Raw genomic sequence first — 21,175 nt, 5'->3', positions numbered from 1 at the left:
CTTCCCCTCAGGGGATGAAGCTGCTCTGGGAAGAGCAGAAGGTTTCAAGTTCCCTCCCTGGCTTCTCCAAGATAGGGCTGAGAGAGATTCCTGCCTGCAACCTTGGAGAAGCCGCTGCCAGTCTGTGAAGACAATACTGAGCTAGATAGACCAATGGTCTGACTCAGTATATGGCAGCTTCCTATGTTCCTAATAGAGCTTAGATATTAATCCTTTTGCTTCATAGCCATTTTCTATCTCAGCTTCTCAAAATCGGTCAGGTCTCTACTGGCCATAGATAACATCTGGGGCGAGGACAGAAATGACTTCAGTTGCATCAGCTGAAACCACGACTAACTGTATTTGTATTGTATTTGTTTATTTTGGCCCAAGGCCAGCATAAATACAAGAAAAAGAAACAACAGCAACAAAATACATAAAATACATAAAACATTTATACCTTCAAATACCGTATACATGACTAATTTCATTCAAATGAAACTGGTTAATCTGAAATGCACAGCCCGGCATCTTGTGCCTCAATCACTCTAAACCGAATCTTGCTTGCTATGAAAAATTTTTTTGCTATCCTCCTGCAAACGTACTCTGACTTAGCAGTAAGCAGAAAAAGGACCTTGTCCCCATCAGAAGGGCAATTAGAATTGTAATGAATTAATAGAGGGGAGAGAAGCTTTCCCTTAATTCAGTATAAAATCTACATTTCAGCATCAGATGTTCTGTAGTCTCCACTTCACCGTTCTGGCAGGGGCATAATTTTTTATCATAGGGCACCTTCCCGAAGTGTCCTTCCAATACCGCCGTCACGACCAACTGTGTTCCATAAAAAGTGGTTTTACATTGATGGAGTGTTAAGTACCTTTATGGTATACGTCTTTTAATCTCACTAACTTATTCTCAGGTCTTTTTATTCTACCAATTATCTCTATAATTTTAGGATGAAGTGTTACTTGAGTAAGTGGGGAATTAAAAGATGATAAACAGGATAACAATTTCTTCCAAATTGTCAAAGTAATTTTTTTAAAGGGATCTGTAATGTTCTTGACTATTCTTTTAAAAAGATCACTATGGGGGAATATACTTATTGTCATTATATCACTATCACTTACAAATTCAAGGTTGTACCATGATTTAAGTTCCAAATTAACCATGAATCCTACAACATGGTGTTCTGACCATACAAAGAGACATTGGCCAACATCCTAACTAATGCCACATGTGTATGGTCAAAAGTAGGGATGTGCAGAATGTTCCGAACATTCTGCCTCGAAACAGGACATTTAAAGTGTTCCAAGTTCAGAAAAGAATGCCCTTCAATTGAAGGGCCTGCTTCAAACTAAGAATGGAACAAGCCCATTTCGACTCAGAACATTCCGAGTGTTCCAAGCACCATTTTAGAATCCAAAATGGAACTCTTTTGGCCTCTGCACATGCGTAGTATACATTTGCGTGGTCCATTCCACCACAGAAATGAATGCAGTGCATATACAGGCCAGAAGAGTGCCATTTTGGACTCATTTTGAGAGTTCTGACATGGTTCCATTGGAACAACTGGCTTGACTAGTTTTGACGGAACATTTCACGGATTATATGTTCTGTTCTGCACTTAGAATGGATGCATAATTGGTTCCATGCACACCCCTAGTCAAAAGAAGCACATGTGTAACAGATGCAGTCCCGCTTTTGAAGCGGGATGCTCATATGCAGAGGGGTACAATTTTCTCTCATCTCCTGATCCCCCAGAAGCACTCTGTGAAACACTCAAATATTCCCCTGAGAGTTGCACAACCCTCAGGGACATATTTGTACATTACACAGGGTGCTTCTCGGGGAAGGAGAGATTAGCTAAAATTGCCCCCTTCCCCCTGGCGTGCAAGCAGCCATGCTTCAGAAGCAGCTATTGCTGGATTCTGCCTTACATTTCTTTTTAGACTGTGAGCACTTTGGGGACAGGGAACCATTTTATTTCGTTCATTCATTCATTTTTCTGTGTAAAGTGCGTTGAAAACTTCTGTTGAAAAGTGGTATATAAAAGTTGTAATAGTAGCACTCATCTGCTGCACTTATGCTTGTTTTGGTATGCACTACACATGTAGCAGTAATTAGGATTTTGGTCACTGTGGTGTGTCATTTTTAATTGTAGTATTTGGTACAGTAACATGTTTAACATACACCTCTATGCATGGAAAACTAGGCTGGGCAAACTTACAAACTTGACTTATTTACAAGGACTTGTAAGACTCTTTGCAAGCCCAAACCTGAAAAGTGCAGCTGTAGAATGTTCCAGAAGGAGGAGGAGAAACAAGAAGGGATCTCTTACTGCCTTTCCAGAAAGGACTCTCCAGTCTGGCTGATAAACAAGTTAACCTGCCTTGTTTTCCATTGTGTCTTTAGTTAGAATTTTTTTTTAAATTAAAAAAACACATCAAAGTGATTTATAAATGGATGACAGCAGGTCTAATTTGAATGTCATTTTCTCTTGAATAGAACATGTCTACAGCATATGCATTGCATGCATGCTTTTTATAAAACCCACCCAGCTGACTAGGCTTTTTATTATAATATTTGCAATATACTTTCATGGAGATGATTGGATTCTAACCTAAGAATTTTCTGAAACAAGTATCCAAAAGGTTAGATTCAAAGAACTTCTTCCAGGGGAGGATTACAATAGTACTGTGGATTTTCTGCTAGGATAAGCCCATCATTTGAGACAGCTGGTTTAACTTTGTACTGCTATATTCTATTTTCTGTGAATGCATTATGCTTTTTTGTTGTCCTGAGTCTCATTCTGACATTATAAAATCACCCCACTGTGAGCCGAAGGGAGAGGAAATCCCACCTCCGCCGCATCAATCAGCAGTGTGGCTTGCCACTCATACTTAAGCAGGGCCTGTTTGAAGAGGGAAGAGCTGGAAGTGTGATGGTTGGGCACTTCCAGGATTGACGTGGCAGGGGCAGAACTTCCTCCCCTGCTACAGCAATGCCTGAATGAGGCTCTGGTCTGAGTCACATGTAAACCACTTGGAAATGTTCTGTATCAGGTGGTATATAAATGAAATAAATAATATCTGTATAAGGAAACATATCTATGTAGTCAACATTGAATTATGGCAGCTAAATATTACAATTTTAAGATATGCTAGATGAGATTATGCCTTACTATTTGTTGTTAGCCCATAGGCATCATTGTCATAAGATGTAGTGATACTGTATTTTGGGCATAGTCCCCACCCACAGCAGGAGCCCACACCTTCCTTGAGCCGGAAGTTCACAAGTCAGTTAGAAAGCCTGCACCCAGCTATTCCTCCACACATTCCTCTGCTAGCGATTGTAATCTCTACTCCTGCACTTGCTGCTTGCTGAGAAGAAAAAACAAACACTGGTGCTTCCAATGGAGGGAAGAAGGTCAAGACAACATTTCAGTTGCCTCCTCACACCTATGTGATTCAGTGATCCTCTAAAAATTCTCCAGTTTCCCCCTAGGGGAAATGTGTTTGACAACCAAAAACAATCTCTGTGAATGTCATGCTAGAAAGCCCACAGCTCTTTAAGTCCCTGCACCGCCCACACCCACCACCCTGCTTCCATTTGCAAAGAAAATGGATAACCCACACATTCTTGGTGAGAAAATATGGTACTCTTCCATACTGTCTTGGAAAAGATATATTCACTTTTCATTGTTTTGGAGAAAACAAGGTTTGGAAAGTGGAGACTGGGGAATAAGTTATCTTGAATTATAGAATCAGGTGGGTTACTGTCTTGTACCATGCCTGCACTGGGGATGTACCAGATGCACTGGGGATGGTGAGAGTTGTAGTCCGATGATATCTGGAGACTCAAGACTGGAACCCTGGCTTAAAGTGTTGTGGGTAATTACTTACATAGTCGAGCATTTCAGGAGCTAACTCACTCCCATTCCAGCAGAAGTTATCAGGGTTTCAGGGGCAACAGATTCTAAATGATAAGCATGAAGATTCATTTAAGGTTAAACTAATCTACTTTATTCAAAAGTACATGATGATAGGAAAAGATCTATATCTAACTGCTGGCTACATGTTGGTCAGAGAGAGACCTATAGAACCATGGTGCTCAGAGAGAGAGCAAGTAGCATTCTAGGAGAAAGAAGCAGAAGAAGAAGAAGGAAGTCACTCCCAGGAAGTTCCTGAGTACATTCTATCAATAGAAGGGTCATAGAGGCAGAGATAAACAGAAAAGAGGAGACCCTAACTATCTATCTCTACTCCTAATGCCCCTGGTGTTCATTAGGTTTATTGGTGCAAAATGTTGATGCCATCTGGAGCTGGATCTCCAACATAAAGGGCAGAGACAGTGGAGAGAAATCTGTCCCTTCTGGTCTGGGGAAAGTAGAGTTTTAGGAGAGCTGAAATTTGGAGGAGGGGGAAGCAACAGGAAGTAGTATTAATACTATATGGGTGGTGTATACATTATGTGATTATTATGGAACTGCAGCATGGATATGCACTAACTGTGGTGATCGCTTGAATTACTACACAGGTTTATGACATGGAATTAGGTGAAGAATTTTATCTTTCTCAAAATAAAAAAGAAAGTAGACAAATAGCACCAGAACTGTCAGATCTTGTCATCTACTGTCAAGCTGTGAAATTCCCTGGTAAGTACATCAACCTGATTGCTTGTGGTTATTACTTGGTTTGAAACAAATGATGTTCAAGAAACTGGCTCTTCTTGTTGCATGGCAGCTGAAAACAAGCTTTGTTTTTTTAGTGGTTTCCCACAGGGGAGATGCCATGGTAGGAATAAGGAGGCATTTCCAAATACACAGGTCAGATTTCTTTCTCAAAAGTGAGTCCCCACTTACCCTGTCTGCTCACTAGCCAGAAACATTATTTCCAAGCATAGTTCTGACATTTTCTTTTCCACTATACGAAGTCTGTCTGTCTCTCACACACACATACACACACTTGCATGAATGTGTGTGTGTGTGTGCGCGCACACACACACACACACACACACACACAACTAATCCTTTCAGTAGAGGTTGGGCTACAATCCAGCAAGGGAACTGAAAGAATGGGGTTATATTGGGATGCGAGCACAAGCCGGAAATTGGCATGGAGTAAGAATAGACAACATGTGATGAATGGGCCATTGGTCATGGTACAAGGGCTGGGTTGTAGAAGGAAAAAGAGGAGCATCACAATTTTGTTGTGAAGAGAGACTGAAAATTGTATTATTTATGTTAGTGAAATGCTGCATAGGACATATTGTGGCTTATAAGCAATAATTGTTCTACCATAATGCATTTTTAATTTGCTTTTTGTTATGAAATTTATCAGAACATAAATATTTACAGCTAGGTGTTTATATATTTTCCTATCCTTTACCAAGAGATGTTGCTGTTGGCTATATACCTGTACATGCTGTTTCATAAATACATTTCCCCATGCAGTCGCAGTTACACGTGCAGCCAAGGATGTGCAAGTGTAATTTGTAATGTGCTTATTGGTGGGGAAAATGAGATCACAAAACACCTTATAGTTTCTGTCTGATCTTGTTTCCACAAATAAATCTGGCACAGTTGCTATTCATATTGGGTTATCTTGCCCTAAACTAGAGTACTGTGCAACTCCAACACACTGGAATGGTTCTTTTTATAAACGTTTAAGTAAGTGTGTGCATGCGCGCGCACACACATGGAATAACTGCTGTGTATGAACTGACGTGGAAGCCCTTGAAAACAAGAGCATCCATATGTGCACTGAAGCTTCTGAGCCTTCAACAGATGGCATGAGTGAACTATTTTATAGTTCATCTTGTCTCTGCAATTGCTGCAGGCAACAGTTTTCCTGTGTGAGGCATTAGAATTAGAATATTAAAGTTTCGGAAAGCACAGTGAAAAATACCTTGAATATCATGCCTACTTGCTCATGTTTTTCAGTTCATTTATTTTATTTTTATGGAAATAGGCCTGTCAACTCTAAATCCATCTGGTTCTAGCCGAGGGAAGGAAAGAAAAAGCAGGAAGTCCATTTTTGGCAGCAATCCTGGAAGGCTGAGCCCGGGGGAGCCAGCAATGCTTGCCAGAGCATCTGGAAAAGGTAAAGTCAGCATCTTCTTTTACTAATCACAGGGAATGGTTCTGTGATCCAACACATCTACCAGGCCTACTAGTTAAAGATCAAACACATTGCTCTGCATATGCTGCACTCAAAGTTTGGAATAATTTTCCATTAGCAGTGCAGCCATTACAATGACTTCATTACAAATAAAAGATCTACTGTAAAGTAATGAACTGTGGGGGAAGTACTTGATTGCTAAAGAAATATAAATCTAATCATTTTAAAATTTACTAATTGGAAAGCCGTATTCCAAGCCAAGACATTTTATTCCATGCGTGATATGCTTTATGTGTTAAACATGTGTGTGAATGGGGAAAGCAGTTATATTCTGCATTTGGCTTATTTTGGTTGTCAGTGGAAATGCAAGATGAGCAAATGTAGGCAGAGTTTGCCCTTCCTTACATTTAATTTTTTTCATGGAAGGCATGGTAAAATGAGAGATTTTCCAGTTCCATCTTAAACGTGTATATATGCAATGCTATAGTGTTTTCATAATGATTTTAAATGCAAAAAACAACAATGAAGTAAGATCAAGGGACAGGTGCAGACCTAATGCTGCCAGCTTCTTGACTGTGATAAAGAGATGGGTATGGACTGTGGACTCCTGCACTACCCTCTCTTCTGCATGGGTTCCACCTTCTTTTGTTTGCCTTAATGATAATTTAGCATTATGTCTGCATTAGCTAAGTTTTGTGAACCTGTTACAGGCTATGATTTATTACTGTGGTTAATAGGGAAACCCTGGTTACAGCTTAGGCCTGGTTCACACGTACACTTTAACTGCAGTTAAAGCAGCCAAAGTTTGTAACTGTAGTACGTACAAAGTTTGTAATTGTAGAAAAACTACTGTTAAGGTTCTAAAGTTAACTCCCAATTTTCCCTGACAAACTCCAGTTGTAAACTGAGGTTTTATTTAAGCTTTGCCACCGACAACCACAGTTTTGCCACCAAACTGTTACGCCCAAAGGCAGACTCACCGATATCTGCAGTTAAGCGCCCATTTCCAAATCCCAATCATAGAGGTAAAAGACCCACCCAAGGACATGGCTGCTCCAGGCTTTCGGCACTTCTTGCTGGCAGCCACTCGGAAAGAAGGCCACACCCCTCCAGTCAGCCATGCAGCTTTGGAGTTGCCAGGCTACAGGGTGCCCACATGCGCTATCCTGGACTGGCCAGCCTGTCAAGCTGCACAGCCACTCATGGGCAACAGTCATGGGTGTCCACAAGCACAAACACCACAAGTGGCACAGCGCCAGGAGGGGAAAGCCAAAAGGCAGACCCAAGCAGGGAGGCTGGAGCAGCCAAATTCTATTTTTTACATAGAAAGGTGGACCCAGACTCTTCCCCGGGTGGGAAGACTTGCTCTCATGGGCTTCCTCATGAGAAGAACCATCTGTGGGTCACAAATGCCAAATGAACATGATGGTATTCATGTTGTATGAGCTGGTGCTCTCAATGTACAATGAAGACCACTCCATTACCCCACAGACCGCACTTTCACAAGAGTGGTGGACTAAGGGGTGCAGGGAGGTTGCTCCATGCCGGAAAGCACTCAGGCAAGTGTTTTCCTGGTCTTGGCGACTGCTGCCCAAGCCACTGTCAAACCCTGCGCCATTGACAATGTGGAGATATCCACCCCTGCCTCCTGCTCCCAATGAGCAATGTAACCATCCCAAGGTGGCTAAAAACCAGGGCTCTCTACTCCCAGGAATCACCACGCCTCGAGATCTACATCACCTACCACGCAGGCCCTGGCCTGGGAATTTTGAATGGTTGGAGGGGTCCACTCTGCAACTCACTGCCCACACCATTCATGCAAATGATATGTGTAGGGGTGCTATTGTTAGTGTGAAAGGCAGATTCCCAGAAGAGATTCCAGAGCAGCCAAGTTCTGTTTTTCACAAAGAAAGGATGGGAAAGGGGAGCTCAGTCCTCCCCCTTTTGGGGGGTTTGTGCCCACAGAGGCTAGCTCATGAGCAGGACAGGTCACTAAGGACACTCTTGGGTCAGCTGAGATCCTTTTTCAAGGAAACCGCCTCCCAACCCAGGGCTCAGTGGCCAGGCATGAGAGTGACAGGCCACGGGGAAACTCCCAGACAGCTCATTAGAGGGACCATCAGAGTGGAGAGTAAAGAAGTAATGTGCCCGGAAAAAGCATAGCTGATTCAAGAGGGCAATACATCCTCTTCTCCACCTAACACCTCCTTCATGAGAGTGTCAGGCCATGGGTGCTCTCAACAGAGTGAGGATGGTTTCTGGCTCACAGCCACAGGGAATGCTACATCAGGGAACACAATCCTAGTCTTGGGAACCATGGACAAGCTGCTGTGATATCATGCCCCCCTTCCTGCCAGCTTGTCCATTTGAACAGGTCTACCCTGGAATGGCCACCCTCTACCAACACTGTGCACGCACCAGGGCAAGGGGAAAGGGCGTGTCTAGATACCCTCTGAGTGCTTACAGGTCCTCACAAAGGAAGAGTGTGGGGAGATTCTGGGGGTCTGCTCTTTCCCCCCATTTTCTTTTCAAAGAAGGGGTGGGGAAGTGGGGCCCAGCCACTTCCCCAGGGGGGAGGGTTACAACCCCTGGTTACTCATGAGCAAGGCCTTGTTTACTCCTCATCAGAATGTGATGATGAGTGTGGACATGACTATGCCTGCTCACGAGAGTGTCAGTCCATGGGTGCTCCAAGTAGAGCTGTGTTGGGAAGTGGTGGGCAGGGTTATCCCAGAGACTGCTTTCCTGCTCCTGGTAATGGTGGTCAAGGTGCTTGGGAATCCAGATCCCTGCCTTGCCATTCACACTTGTGCACAGGTGCACTGTTGCCGGCAGCCCCTGCAGTCGACTCAGCTGTCCAGGGGTCAGGGTTGCAGAGGAGAGTGCCCTTCAGCGATTCCCCGCACTGCTTATCTGCATATGGTGCACAGATGGACCAGACCTGGGATCTTTAAAACGTGAATGAATGCACTGTCCCCTTGGCCCACCCGATGGCCGTGGGGTAGCACATGGCTATGGCATATGGGGTGTGGGGATGCCCTCTGGGGTATATGCGAGGCTGCAGAGAGATTTGGGAAGAGGGAAGTAGGCTTTTCCCCTTCTATTTTTCAACAAAGAGAGTTGGGGGCCCCACTAGAGCGAGGCCCCCTTGGAGTCCCTGGTGGTGAACTAGCTGGCTCAGATTGCAAGCTTGCAGTCCGCGAGTGGGGAATAATGCCTTAGCAGGCACAGGCATATCCCCAATAGACTGGCCTTCTCATGAGAGTGAGCCTACTGGGCAGTGAGCTGCTTGCAGTACCTTAGTGATGGGTCTTGCTGGAGTCCTCACAACATCTTCCCTGTTCATGGTGGGGCATTCATGGCTCTGGCCCATCTGCATAGACCATTCTAGTGAATGTGGGTTCTCCCCTCCTCTCCTGCAGTGAAAGTGGGATTCCATTGCCGCCCCCCCCGTGCCCCCAATTTCCCCAGGAATTGGAGTTTGCATGGTGCTTCTAAGGTGCGGGGCCACTTGGGGGAGGGGGTGACAGTGCCATGGCTGGCAGAAGCAGCACTAGCATTGCAGGGCTTTCAATGTGCTTCCCCTGCCGAGGGCAGGCAGAGCGCTCCGAATATGCACAATCATGCTTGGCACACCCTGTTGGAGGTTGTAGCTAATCGCGACCGAGCCCACAGTTTGGCCGTGGAGCTGGCTGGGATCAGCTGGGAGGCCGTGCAGCAGGGAAGGGCTCCCTTCTCCTTCTACTCCAGTTAGGCTAATGGTGTTAGCTGTATGTCAGTGGCGCGAATTGGAGTTTGGAATTTTAACTCCGGTTAGTGTTAACTGCCGGAATATAATAGGTAGGTTGAATTGCCAACGAGGAACTTTTGAGAAGAATGGCAAAAAAGAAAGCTCATTAATATCATTAAGAGAAGAACACTTGAATATCTTGGCCATGTTATTAGAGGGGGGAACTCCTTACTGCAGTTAATCATGCAGGGAAAGATTAAAGGAAGAAGAAGTATCGGAAGACAAAGAACATCCTGGCTGAAAAATTTGCAGGAATGGTTTGGATGCACATCCTCACAATTTTTTAGAGCAGCAGCATCCAAAGTCAGAATAGCCTTAATGTTAGCTAACCTCTGGTAAGAGATAGCACCTGAAGAAGTGTTAATTCTGGTTAATGTGTATGTCTGAATTCAGCCTTAGTGTTGCATTTGTACTGCCACTAACCATGGTTAGGAGAAACTGGGGGAGGGGTGTTGCCGAAATATTTGAGTATGTGATACCTAAAAAATCAAGGCATTACATTTATAGCCTTCCATTCTTCCATCATGGAACTCAAGGTGCAGGGTTGTCAAGTGGTCTCCCATCCAGGTAAAGGCCAAACACAGACCTGTGTAATTGCAGCAAGGTTGCTACATTATGTGCCTTCAAACGAGGCCCTGATAGTGCAGTTACACCTATCATCCCTCATAATGGTTCACATTATATAATGAAAACATGGAATTTTTGAAAAAAACAGTTGTGTGCCTTATACAAATAAGGGCACTGTGCATGCAGCTGCAATTTCTTTGAAGATTTCTCTGCAACAGTTCCCACCTGTCCTGTTTTAAAAGCGACTTTTCCTTTGGGTAGCACAAACCACTGCAAATATGTCTTCAGAAAGAGCTCTGGTGATGCCCAGGATTTCCTTACTGAAGTGTAAATTACTTGGATTGTGGTTTCTTGGGATCATATACAGTATTTCTTTCCTACTAATATATTATGCTTCTTGGGGATGAGGGTAAGATGGGTACTTGTTATAAGACTGTGCATTTACAACTTGAAAATATTCATTTCCTAGGTGCCTTTGAGATTGTACGACAGACCTGGGAAGAACCCTGTTCACCAACTTTCAGCCCTGCAACATCCCTCAGTTCTATCATAAGGACACCTAAATGTTATCATATATCTTCCCTGAATGAAAATGCTGCCAAACGCTTGTGCAGACGATATTCTCAAAAGCTGATACAGCATACTACCTGCCAACTGCTGAGGACATACCCTGCTGCTACACGCATCGACTCGTCCAATCCTCATCCTCTTCTATTCTGGCTACATGGGGTACAACTAGTGGCACTGAACTACCAAACTGATGGTATGAGCAGAATAATTCCTTAGTAGTAAATACAGATGTGCACCTCAGAATCACAAAATGTGGTTAATTTTTTTATTTTCATGTGTGCCTCTGCTTAGCTTCATTATATAGAGGCGATTCTCATGAGCGAGCAAAACCGGGCTGGGTTCCCTTAGTCTGGTTTTGCTTGTTGGTTGTGTGTCTTCTGCAGCTGCTCGCAGTCACGGCAGACACGTTCAGAGAGGAGGGAGGGGGATCGTGAATTACTGGGGCTCCGGGGGTGGGGTGCCACACAGCGACACTTCCCTGCACCCAGAACTGCCAGGCAAGCCACAGCTGGGCGTGGGAGTGCCAGAGTGAAGCTGTCGTTTGTCTGGGTTGATGGTCTGCCCGTCCGAGGAGGCTTCCATGATCATCTGCGGGGAGAGAAGGTCAAGCCTGCTCTCCCTGTGGAACCCCTTTCGACTCTACACTTGGATGGTGTGTAAAGCCTTATACATAATCTAATATGTGGTGGATAACAAAAAAGGCTACTGCCCGCCAGTGAAAGTGCCATTTAAATTCCCTATGGCATTGCTCCACACAGAATCTGTAAGCCTCATGCTACCTTCATCCACACAAATGCACAAAGCATTACACAACAAACGTATGCTTCTGCATTGGGGAAGAATAATTTGTTTAGTCTGGCCATCACTGTTTTAGACAGTGCCACTTCCACGTCATGGACCACTACAGAGAAGAGCTCAGTTGTGGGTGGTGGTATTTGAATCAGTTCTTAGCTGCACAGCAAACTGATATTGTGAACTATAATCTAAATCATAGTCCACAACATTACATACGTAGCAGTGGAAGGCCCAGCTGAAACAAGATGCTGGGCATGTGCAACAACACACAGGTAAGTTCTTCTTGTCTTCTCCACATTAAATTTGGCCTAAATGTGGTAAGCCCAAGTCATGAATAACAAAAATTTCTGCTGTGTTATAACTTCCTTGAACTGAATCAGTGTATGTTTCTGCCAACTTTGGAAGGTCTTTAGCTAAATGGTGTAAAACATACCCTTTGCATGTATAAAGTCTCAGGTTCAATCCATGACACGTCATAGGAAACATAGGAAGCCACCTTATAACGAGTCAGACCATTGGTCCACCTAGCTCAGTATTGTCTACACTGATTGGCAGTGGCTTCTCCAAAGTTTCAGGCAGCCCTACCTGTAGATGCCAAGGATTAAACCGGGCACCTTCTGCGTGTAAAGCAGTTGTTCTGCCACTGATCTATGGCCCCATCCCCAGTTTAAGAATTTCCGGTAGCAGGTGGTGCTTCTTGAGACTCAGAAGAGCCATTGCCAGACAGACTAGACAGTTCTGGACCAGTGGTCTGATTTAGTATAAAATAGCTTCATATGTTCACATATTCACAAGTTTCATCAAATTCTTATTTTCCCTAAACACATATTTGCCTTGAGTTACATGTTTCCTCCCGCCACTCACACATCCAACTGTCTGGAGTTTTTACACTTTATGTATGATAGAGTCCAATCCATGAACCAATTAAAGTTGGGGTCCAACTACATGTTACTTTACACATGTCACTTGCCCTTATGTGGTATGTTTTAATGTATTAAATAATAGCTGTGTGGAGTGGGAATCAGAACAGCAGGGAGAAGGGGATTTAACCCTTTGCTCCCATTGCCATCCTGCAAGCTCTCTCAACTCACAGTTGCTATTTGCTCCAAGAAGAAAGCTGCCCTTGGTGCTAGTGTCTTGGGCTGTAAGTCAGTTTAGTCCTCCTGAAATAAAATAAACTTAAGTATTCTGCCTTAAACGAATTGGTTGAATTGACTGTTACTGCACCTTTTTCAAAAAGGGATTTTGAAACATTGTTCAAGAACGTTTGTGCAATACATTTACTTCTGTCTGGACTTCTAATACACTTGAATGCATGTAATTGATTTTGTAGCGGGTTAAAGTCCTTGTCTCAGAGCAAGCTCATGTGAGGGAAAGAAATGCTGGATCATCCCTGCTGAGCTTTCTGGCGAGGCTTCTCCTAAAACTCTTCTGTATTATAGGTAGGTTCAAGGCTGCCGCCACCACCCCTTGGTCCACAGAAAACTCTCTGGGCTTGGGGTGAGATAACCCCAAAAGAAAAAGAAAAAAACCCTCTCTTAATTTGACTCTTGGACAAGTACAAAAATCTTCCATGTGCAAGCCTACACGTGTTGAAAAAACTGATAGCTGCTGAACATCTGAGGATGTGCTTACATCAAAGAACTCCCCCTTGCCCCCCCCCGCCCCTTTTCCTGAGTTGGTTTCCTCCGAACCAATTTGGAGAGGCTTGTAAAAAGAAAAGACTTTTAAACAGTTTTATTCAATTACTACAGAGCGCTTCCATCTGAGGTTTTCTAGCTTTCTTAGATACAGTAAGAATACGTAGTAGATTACAAAAAATAGGTTGTCTTAGGCACATTTAAATGTTTTTAGAGACTTTTGCAACACCCTAGGTCAGATGGGCGTAGGCTAGTGTTTCTTAGTTTAATTATGTTACAAGTAAACAATAATAGAACAGTAGAACAGTATGCGGGATATGAAACCACCTAATGGTGCAGTGGGGGAATGACTTGAATAGCAAGCCAGAAGTTGCCGGTTTGAATTCCCGCTGGTATGTTTCCCAGACTATGAGAAACGCCTATATCAGGCAGCAGTGATATAGGAAGATGCTGAAAGGCATAATCTCATACTGCGTGGGAGATTGCAATGGTAAACCCCTCTTGTATTCTACCAAAAAAAAAAAAAAAAACCCATCCACAGGGCTCTGTGGTATCCAGGAGACAACATTAACGTGACAACACACTTTACCTTTATAATGGATATACAAGCACACACCAAAGAAACAGAAATTCTAACACAAAGTCTGACTAAACAAACTTTTACCTAGACTAAACTTCCCTTTTTCTTGAACTCACCAAACCCCAGATGAGAATTCAAGCTTCCTGCCCTTCTATCTTTCAAGGATCTGCAGAGGTATTTTTCCTGCAGCCATCCATCCTCCATGGCCACATGTCCTTTTCTCTTCTGACAAAGAGAAAAGTTCCCCTTCTTGTTCCCAGAATTCCCCACAACTGCTTTCTAGGTCTCACTCACCTGGTGTACTGATGGGCTGCCCTGGAGTTCACCAGTGCTTAGTCAAGACAAGGGTTCACTCCCTGTTAACTCTCGAAGGAGAAGGGTGGCTGATCACTACAAATTTCAATTTTGTTTTTCTCCTTTATCTTTAAAGGGAGTGGTTGGCTATACAGAACTGAAAACAAATAGCAAGTTTCAAAATAAAACTCTATTCCATTTGTATGTGTTGCCTTACCAACATGTCTTAGCAAGTATTTGAATGCTTTATTTCCATAGATCTTTCCCTACACCTAAATGCAGCAATGTTTGAAGCAAATGGTGGCTGTGGATATGTTCTGAAACCACCTGTTTTGTGGGATAAGAACTGTTCTATGTATCAACACTTTTGTCCTTTAGAACGAGATTTGGACAATATGGAACCAGCTATTTATTCACTGACCGTAAGTAAAACCTGTTAAGGATCATTGTATAAATCAAATACAACAAATTAATAATCCTACATGATGTTATCTGTTTTAAAAATATGTTTAATAAAGTTTTAGTATTAATCATGGGAGCAGCAAGGGGCAATTACCTGTTAGAAAGCTGCCAACCAGGCAAATAGACAACTTTCAAAATGATGATTCTTTTATATTTCGCAGGGGGAGAGCAACTGACTCTATTCAAGCTCAGCACAGCATTTCTTCAGTGGAAGTTGCTGGTGTCCCCCTTGTGTTTCTTTTTAGACTGTGAGCTCTTTGTGGGACAGGGAACCATCTTCTTCTTGTTGTTCTCTTCCCCTGTAAACTTTGATGGCTTTTTCATTACAAAGCAGTGTATAAATGGCAGTAGTAAGTAAATAAAGCTTGCAGCTTCTGCCATGAAGCAGCAGGGTGGGCACATATGGAAAGAGACACACAACTTTTGGATTTGATGCTGGGGGCAAACATCTGGCCTGAAAAGATGAGGCAGAAGCTGCTTGCCTTTTGGGTGCTTGCCCAGTTGTTCATTGCAGCCGAATGGGTACATAGCAAATTACGAGCCTGCTATTTCAATTCCAGTAGATAACTGGAACTGGAACTAGTTGAAGCTAGCTTTTAATTAATTCAGCTGTTCTGGGAAGCATAAGTAATCTCAAATCTGAGAAAGAGATCTGTCAGAGACCACTGTGTTATCACATGATGCCATTGTTTTTTTGTTTGTTTCAGATTGTGTCTGGACAGAATGTTTGTCCTAGCAACAGCACAGGAAGCCCATGCATAGAAGTGGATGTGCTTGGGATGTCTTTGGATAGCTGCCATTTCCGCACAAAGCCTATTCATCGTAATACTCTCAATCCCATGTGGAATGAACAGTTTCTTTTCCGGATCCATTTTGAGGATCTAGTCTTCCTTCGTTTCGCGGTTGTTGAAAACAATAGCTCAGCTGTGCTGGCTCAAAGAATCATTCCACTGAAGGCTTTGAAAAGAGGTAAAATGAACTTGCATGCAGGCACCAGATTATATTGCTGCTGTTCCCCCAAATTGCAAGGCGAGTCTGACTACTAGTGGCCTTTCCCCCCCCACCACCACTCTTCATGATGTTTGATAAAATAAATAGACCCCGTGACATAGCATTCAGCACTTCCTCATCTCTGCTCCAGGGCATTGGCTGCCACTTACATGAGTGGAAAGGAACAAGGATGTTGCACAACCCATTCTTTATACCAGTTGTTGCAGGAAATAAGCAGGAGAGGGGACATAGATATGTGGCAGCTGCACAGCTCTCATAACATGTATTTGAACCCGTACCAGATGTAGGCATAAACTAAGCTACAGCTTACGGTCTCACATTATGAGGGACCAGGAACGTAGGCATCATTGGATAAGAAGGGACGACAGTCCCTGGGCCATGGGGGTAGGGATGGGCCCGGACCGGTCCGGAGGCCATTGAGAAGGCCTCCGGACCGGTCCGGACCTGGGCGGTTCAGTTTGGGTGGGGGGGTACCTTTAAGAGTGGTGGGAGGGTTTACTTACCCCTCCCGTCGCTTTCCTGCTGTGGCGCCGTAATCCTATGAGTAATTGGGGCGGCAGGACACCTCCCTGCCGCCTCTTCCCCGATGTTGCTTGAAAAATCTCCCAGCAGTCCTTTGCGCCAGGGGACTCTTCTTGGCATCCAGCTGGGGTGGGGGAGAATAAAGAGGCGGGTAAGGAGGCAGGCAAGCTTGGGCTAGTAGCGTCGGGGTGCGCAGCCGCCACTGGGCCTCTCTAAGACAACAGCCCCAGGGGGCTGAGCTCCTGTCCCACTCGGGAAAGCCACCGGGGCACGCCGCCATCTTTCTCAGCTGTGGCCACCCCCCACGCCTCCCTCCTGCCATTAACAGACACTCGTTTCACCTCCCCGTCTAGCCTGGGCTTCTCCTAGCTGTCTCAGTGCTTTCATTAAGTTTTCTCCCGCTGCACGGCAGAGTAGAAACCTCCATTCCCGAGCCCAGCAAGGAGTGGCTCAGGCACTTCCTGTAGGCGCTCACCTTATGCGAGGAGCCGGGCTCAGGGGCCAGTTTCCACAACAGTCCCGCCCCCACTCGAGTCAAGTGAAAAAGGGACCCAAAGAGCCCGCACCCTGCCGCCTGTCAAACGGATTTATAGGACGTGGCAACGTAAAGTTCGCTCAGGAGCTTTCAAAAGCAAACTCTGGCCAAGAAGAACAAACGCAGCACTCAAATCAACCTCTTGCTTAGCGGCCCGCCTGTTCGGGCAAGTCGTGGCAGGCTTTCGCCAGCTTGCGTAGCCCCTGCATATTCAGGGAGCCGAAGAAAAGGGCAAGGGAAAGACAGACTTTTGAGCCGAACTAGGGGGACCGATCGGGTGGGGCGGGAGAAGGCGCCGCACAACTCCAGGCAGCAAGAGCAGGAGCGGGGCACTCAGCCGTCGGGGGAAGCTGGCGAGGAGCCGGGAACAACCCCCCGGAGAGGCGGGAGAAAGGGGGGGCCTGCGCGGCCAAATTCGCCGACGAGCTGTCTGGGGAGGAGGGAGACCGGGCGGGCGGGCGGGCACTGACCTCGATGGGGCTGACGGGCGTGGAGGAAAGGGGCTGCAGGTATTCCGGGTGCAGGAGGTGTCCGCTGTGGGAGTTTTTTCAAGCAATGTTGGGCAAGGGGCGGCAGGGAGGTGTCCTGCCGCCCCAATTACTCATAGGATTACGGTGCCACAGTGGGAAAGTGGCGGGAGGGGTAAGTAAACCCGCCGTTCTTAAAGGTACCCCCCACCCCAGTGCCGGACCGCAGTTGGCGGTTCCATGCACACCCCTACATGGGGGTCAGGAGGTCTGCCACAGGGCCTCCGGACCCCTCCCCCAGGGCACCCCCTTGCCTCCCGCACCCAGACAGCAAGTGCTTCATTTGCTGGTTGGGAATGCAAAGCTGATTCCTGTCTAGCTGGTGCTTTGTTCAAGGGCTGGCTAGGGGCTTTTCCCCCTGCCTCACTCCCTGTGAGGCAAAGAAAGACACAGCCAGCCTGCACTTGAATGAAGCACTGACTGGGGAGCATCAGGAGAGGATCCAAATGAACCGTTCCTGATACTAACCACGCCACCCTGCATCAGCATCCGATGCAGGGGGCATGGCCAACACTGGGAGAGGGTGAGCTCAGACCCTCTCCTGGTCATCCCTGGTCAGCGCTTTGTTCCAGTGCTGGCTAGGAGCTTCTTTCTCTGCCTTATAAGAACTGTTTTTGTTAGATGAATAGTTTTTTGTTGCATCTTTCTCAAGTAAAAAGTTTTATTATTTCTATTTTCATTGTCCCTGGGGGTGGGGCAGAAGATAATGCATTTTTTCTAATGTTATGTGGTCTTTTAAGCTTCAGTTTGTCATAATCTAGCCCTGATTTGGAACCATACTGAAAGAAATACAACAGCAGTATTTAATAAATGTTAAGGGACAGCTTCACACATTATTATTTTGATAGTTACACATTGAGGCTGTTCGCATGAGCAGTCCTGTTGCAGCTTGCACAACCCTACCCGGGTAGGGCTGCTTTTGTGAAGCACCAGGATCATGGCCAATCCTTGCAGTGCCCCACCAGGTAGCCCAGGAATTTTCCCTGGGCTATTAACCAGGTAGGAGAGCGTGAGTGTGCCCTTTCTAACAGGGATCCCGGTTGTGTATCTGCTCGGGCTGCCTGCAGCCCGAGCAGACACAGAGCTGGGCGCCTACAGTGCCCGGCTTAAGGGGGAATCTCCCAATGCACTACACTCCTGGCACAATGCATTGTGGGATTTCTGGAGGCCAGGCAACATCTCCCTTGCCACAGTGGTGCAGCAAACAGGTCTAGGAGATCCTGTGGGGGAAGGTAGATATACTCCCGCCTTCCCCCATCCCTCCCGTGTTAGCAACTTATTAGCTGCATTGTGTACCCACTAAAAATGAAAAGTTTGAAGTGTAACGTTTGAAGAATATTTTAAAAATTGATTTTCTCTCTCTTTTAAATGAGATTTTTTTTTTTAAGTTTCAGCATAATTTTGTATTTTTAAAAACCATATCCTGGTTTAAAATGACATCAAAACATAATGCAAACATATACTCTCCTAAAACGGAACTTATGACCCTCTTATGAAAGGCCACTATTCTTTACAAAGAAAGAACTGTGGTGAAAACCTCTTTGTCAATCGTCATAGTGCACAGTAGTTCTCATAGTAGTTCTATTATGGCTTGATATTGAGGGTTTAGTGTAGAAACTTAAATTTTACCCTCTGAAGCTGTATAAAGGCTTTATTCAGTTTTAAATGAATGTGTTGTATGGTTGTAGGAATTCATTAGTATGCATTTTTATTTAGGAAGTATCCAAATAATAAATAGATAAGTTTGATTCAGATTCATGATATGAGCTGATCTTTTTTTCTTGATGATTTAAGTGGCTGAACTAAGTCGCCTCAATATAAATCAATCCACCCTGTTTTTGTTTTTGCTTTGTGTGTGAAAATCTTATATACATCTCAGAAAGAGGTGCCAGGATTCTGGTGTCAAAACCTGACTACCTACAGGTTCCCCCCCCCCCATGGTATTCATAACATTAGAAGCAGCAGCAGCTTAAATGCTTCAAATTTTAAGCATTTTGGGGGGGTACACATGCCAGAATTATTTGGGGGGGGGGGTTGATAGGAAACTGTTGGTATGAAGGACCTTCTCAGATTCCAGAGGAGTTTCTTCTCATAGTACACCTGTTAGTGTATGCATAGATTCAATACATGCTGAACCTTAGCAAGTGTACATTGAAATCTCAGCTACCAGTGGGTGTGCTCTAAGATATCCTTCCAGTTGCTACTTGTCATCTCTCACCACACCTTTGCTCACTTCCCCAGCACAGGCATCGTGTGATTGCAATATTCATGCAATTTCTAGGCAAGTTGTGTCATGTTAGCTCCTGACATTCAGCTAATGATTTCCAGTGCCACTTCAATGCTATGCCATAGAGATGACAAGGGCCACTTTGAATACACTCTTGTTTCTGTTTATCAAAGCTTTTTTTTTAAATTTAATATGACATTTTTGTATTTTACAAACATCTTTCCCAGCCCCCAAGCCCAACCTTCCCTTCCTGAGTCAGTGCTGGTTGTGGGGAGATGAGAAAAGAAAGGAGAGATAGAGGGAAAGGAAAAGAGGGAGAAGGAGAGGAGAAGGGATACACCGTTGGGATACACCGTTGCACCAGTAAATGTGGGATACACCGTTGCACCAGTAAATGTGGGTAGATCAGAGGTGTTTTTATTCTAAGAATATTTCAAGGAAGTTGTCCTAGATTTCTGACCATTTATCTGATTTATTTGCTTTTATGAGGGCCCATTTTTCATGTGCTGCTAACTCATGTTTTAAAAACAGTCTTCAAACTACTCTTACTAAGATAAAGATTAAAAATAAAAAGCATAGGGGGAAAGCATAGCAGCTTTAATAGACCAGAGGTGTGTTTCTATCTATTTGTCTGTCTATCTATCATATTTTTATACAGCCTGATAAAGTTGCATGCATCTAAGCAGGTTTACAGTATATTAAAACACATATAAAGCAGCCAAACACTAAGTCTTGCCTTGCATATCCTTCTATACCAGATTAATCAGCCATCAAAGCCCAGCACAAACACAACAGTAATAAAGGCCCACAACATTTCTAAAAGATGCAGACAGGCCTCCAAGCGGAGGGAGTTGTAAATTAGGCCCTGAGAAGCTTACTTCCAACAAGCAGGCCTCTGTGCTATTACCTGCAAAGTTATTCTCAGAAGAGCACCCACAATGGCTTTCCGTGCAGCTTGAGAAGCTGCTGTTCAAAAGAAAAGAGCCAGATGTTCCATGGCGCAAGCAGAAGCCGTTGTCCATGCACAAAGGAGTTATCTGGACTCCAGCCAATACATCTTTTCCAAATGAAGAAATAACAGTGTTCGGACATCTCAACTATAGTGAACAGCTGCTGCATTTTACTTTACAAAATGTGTAGCCTCCGATAGTATAGTATATCTGACTGCTTTGCTCTCCTGTCTCCCATTATATATTATTTAAGGATACAGACATCTCCAACTACGAAGTCTACACAATGAAGCACTAGAAATCTCAAGTTTGTTTATTAACAGTCGAAGAATGGAAGAAAATCCCTCTGGAAATGCTGTCCCTGCTTCTTTGGTAATTTAAGTCGAATAGATTTGTCAGCATGTTCTTGTTGTTCCTGCGTCAAGGCTCAAGATTTAAAAGCTTGAAATGGTTGAGTAACAAAATCATTACCAGCAAAATCTTACTGCCACAATTGTAAAAGTATTTGCGGTGCTGTCAAATGCTTTATAGTTTTGTCTTTTATTGTGATCATGATCCGTTTTGGTGGGAAGAATTGGTCATTAGGGATGTACACGAATCAATTTTT

General features: G+C 44.4%; 1 protein-coding gene across 9 annotated transcripts in view; it reads left to right on the top strand.

Annotated features, from left to right (window-relative positions):
• PLCE1 (phospholipase C epsilon 1) overlaps nt 1–21,175 on the top strand; it is a 256,592-nt gene that overhangs the window by 222,732 nt on the left and 12,685 nt on the right. For all 9 annotated transcript variants that reach the window (XM_053305927.1, XM_053305934.1, XM_053305933.1 and 6 more), the window contains 6 exons: nt 4,516–4,633; nt 5,949–6,080; nt 10,925–11,218; nt 14,593–14,756; nt 15,504–15,765; nt 20,822–20,940. In XM_053305927.1, coding sequence (XP_053161902.1) covers nt 4,516–4,633; nt 5,949–6,080; nt 10,925–11,218; nt 14,593–14,756; nt 15,504–15,765; nt 20,822–20,940 — 1,089 coding nt within the window. The remainder of the gene's footprint in view (nt 1–4,515; nt 4,634–5,948; nt 6,081–10,924; nt 11,219–14,592; nt 14,757–15,503; nt 15,766–20,821; nt 20,941–21,175) is intronic.

Source organism: Hemicordylus capensis, chromosome 3 (genome assembly GCF_027244095.1).
Source record: "Hemicordylus capensis ecotype Gifberg chromosome 3, rHemCap1.1.pri, whole genome shotgun sequence".
Lineage (NCBI taxonomy): Eukaryota > Metazoa > Chordata > Lepidosauria > Squamata > Cordylidae > Hemicordylus > Hemicordylus capensis.
This window is presented reverse-complemented; position numbering and strand designations above follow the sequence as displayed.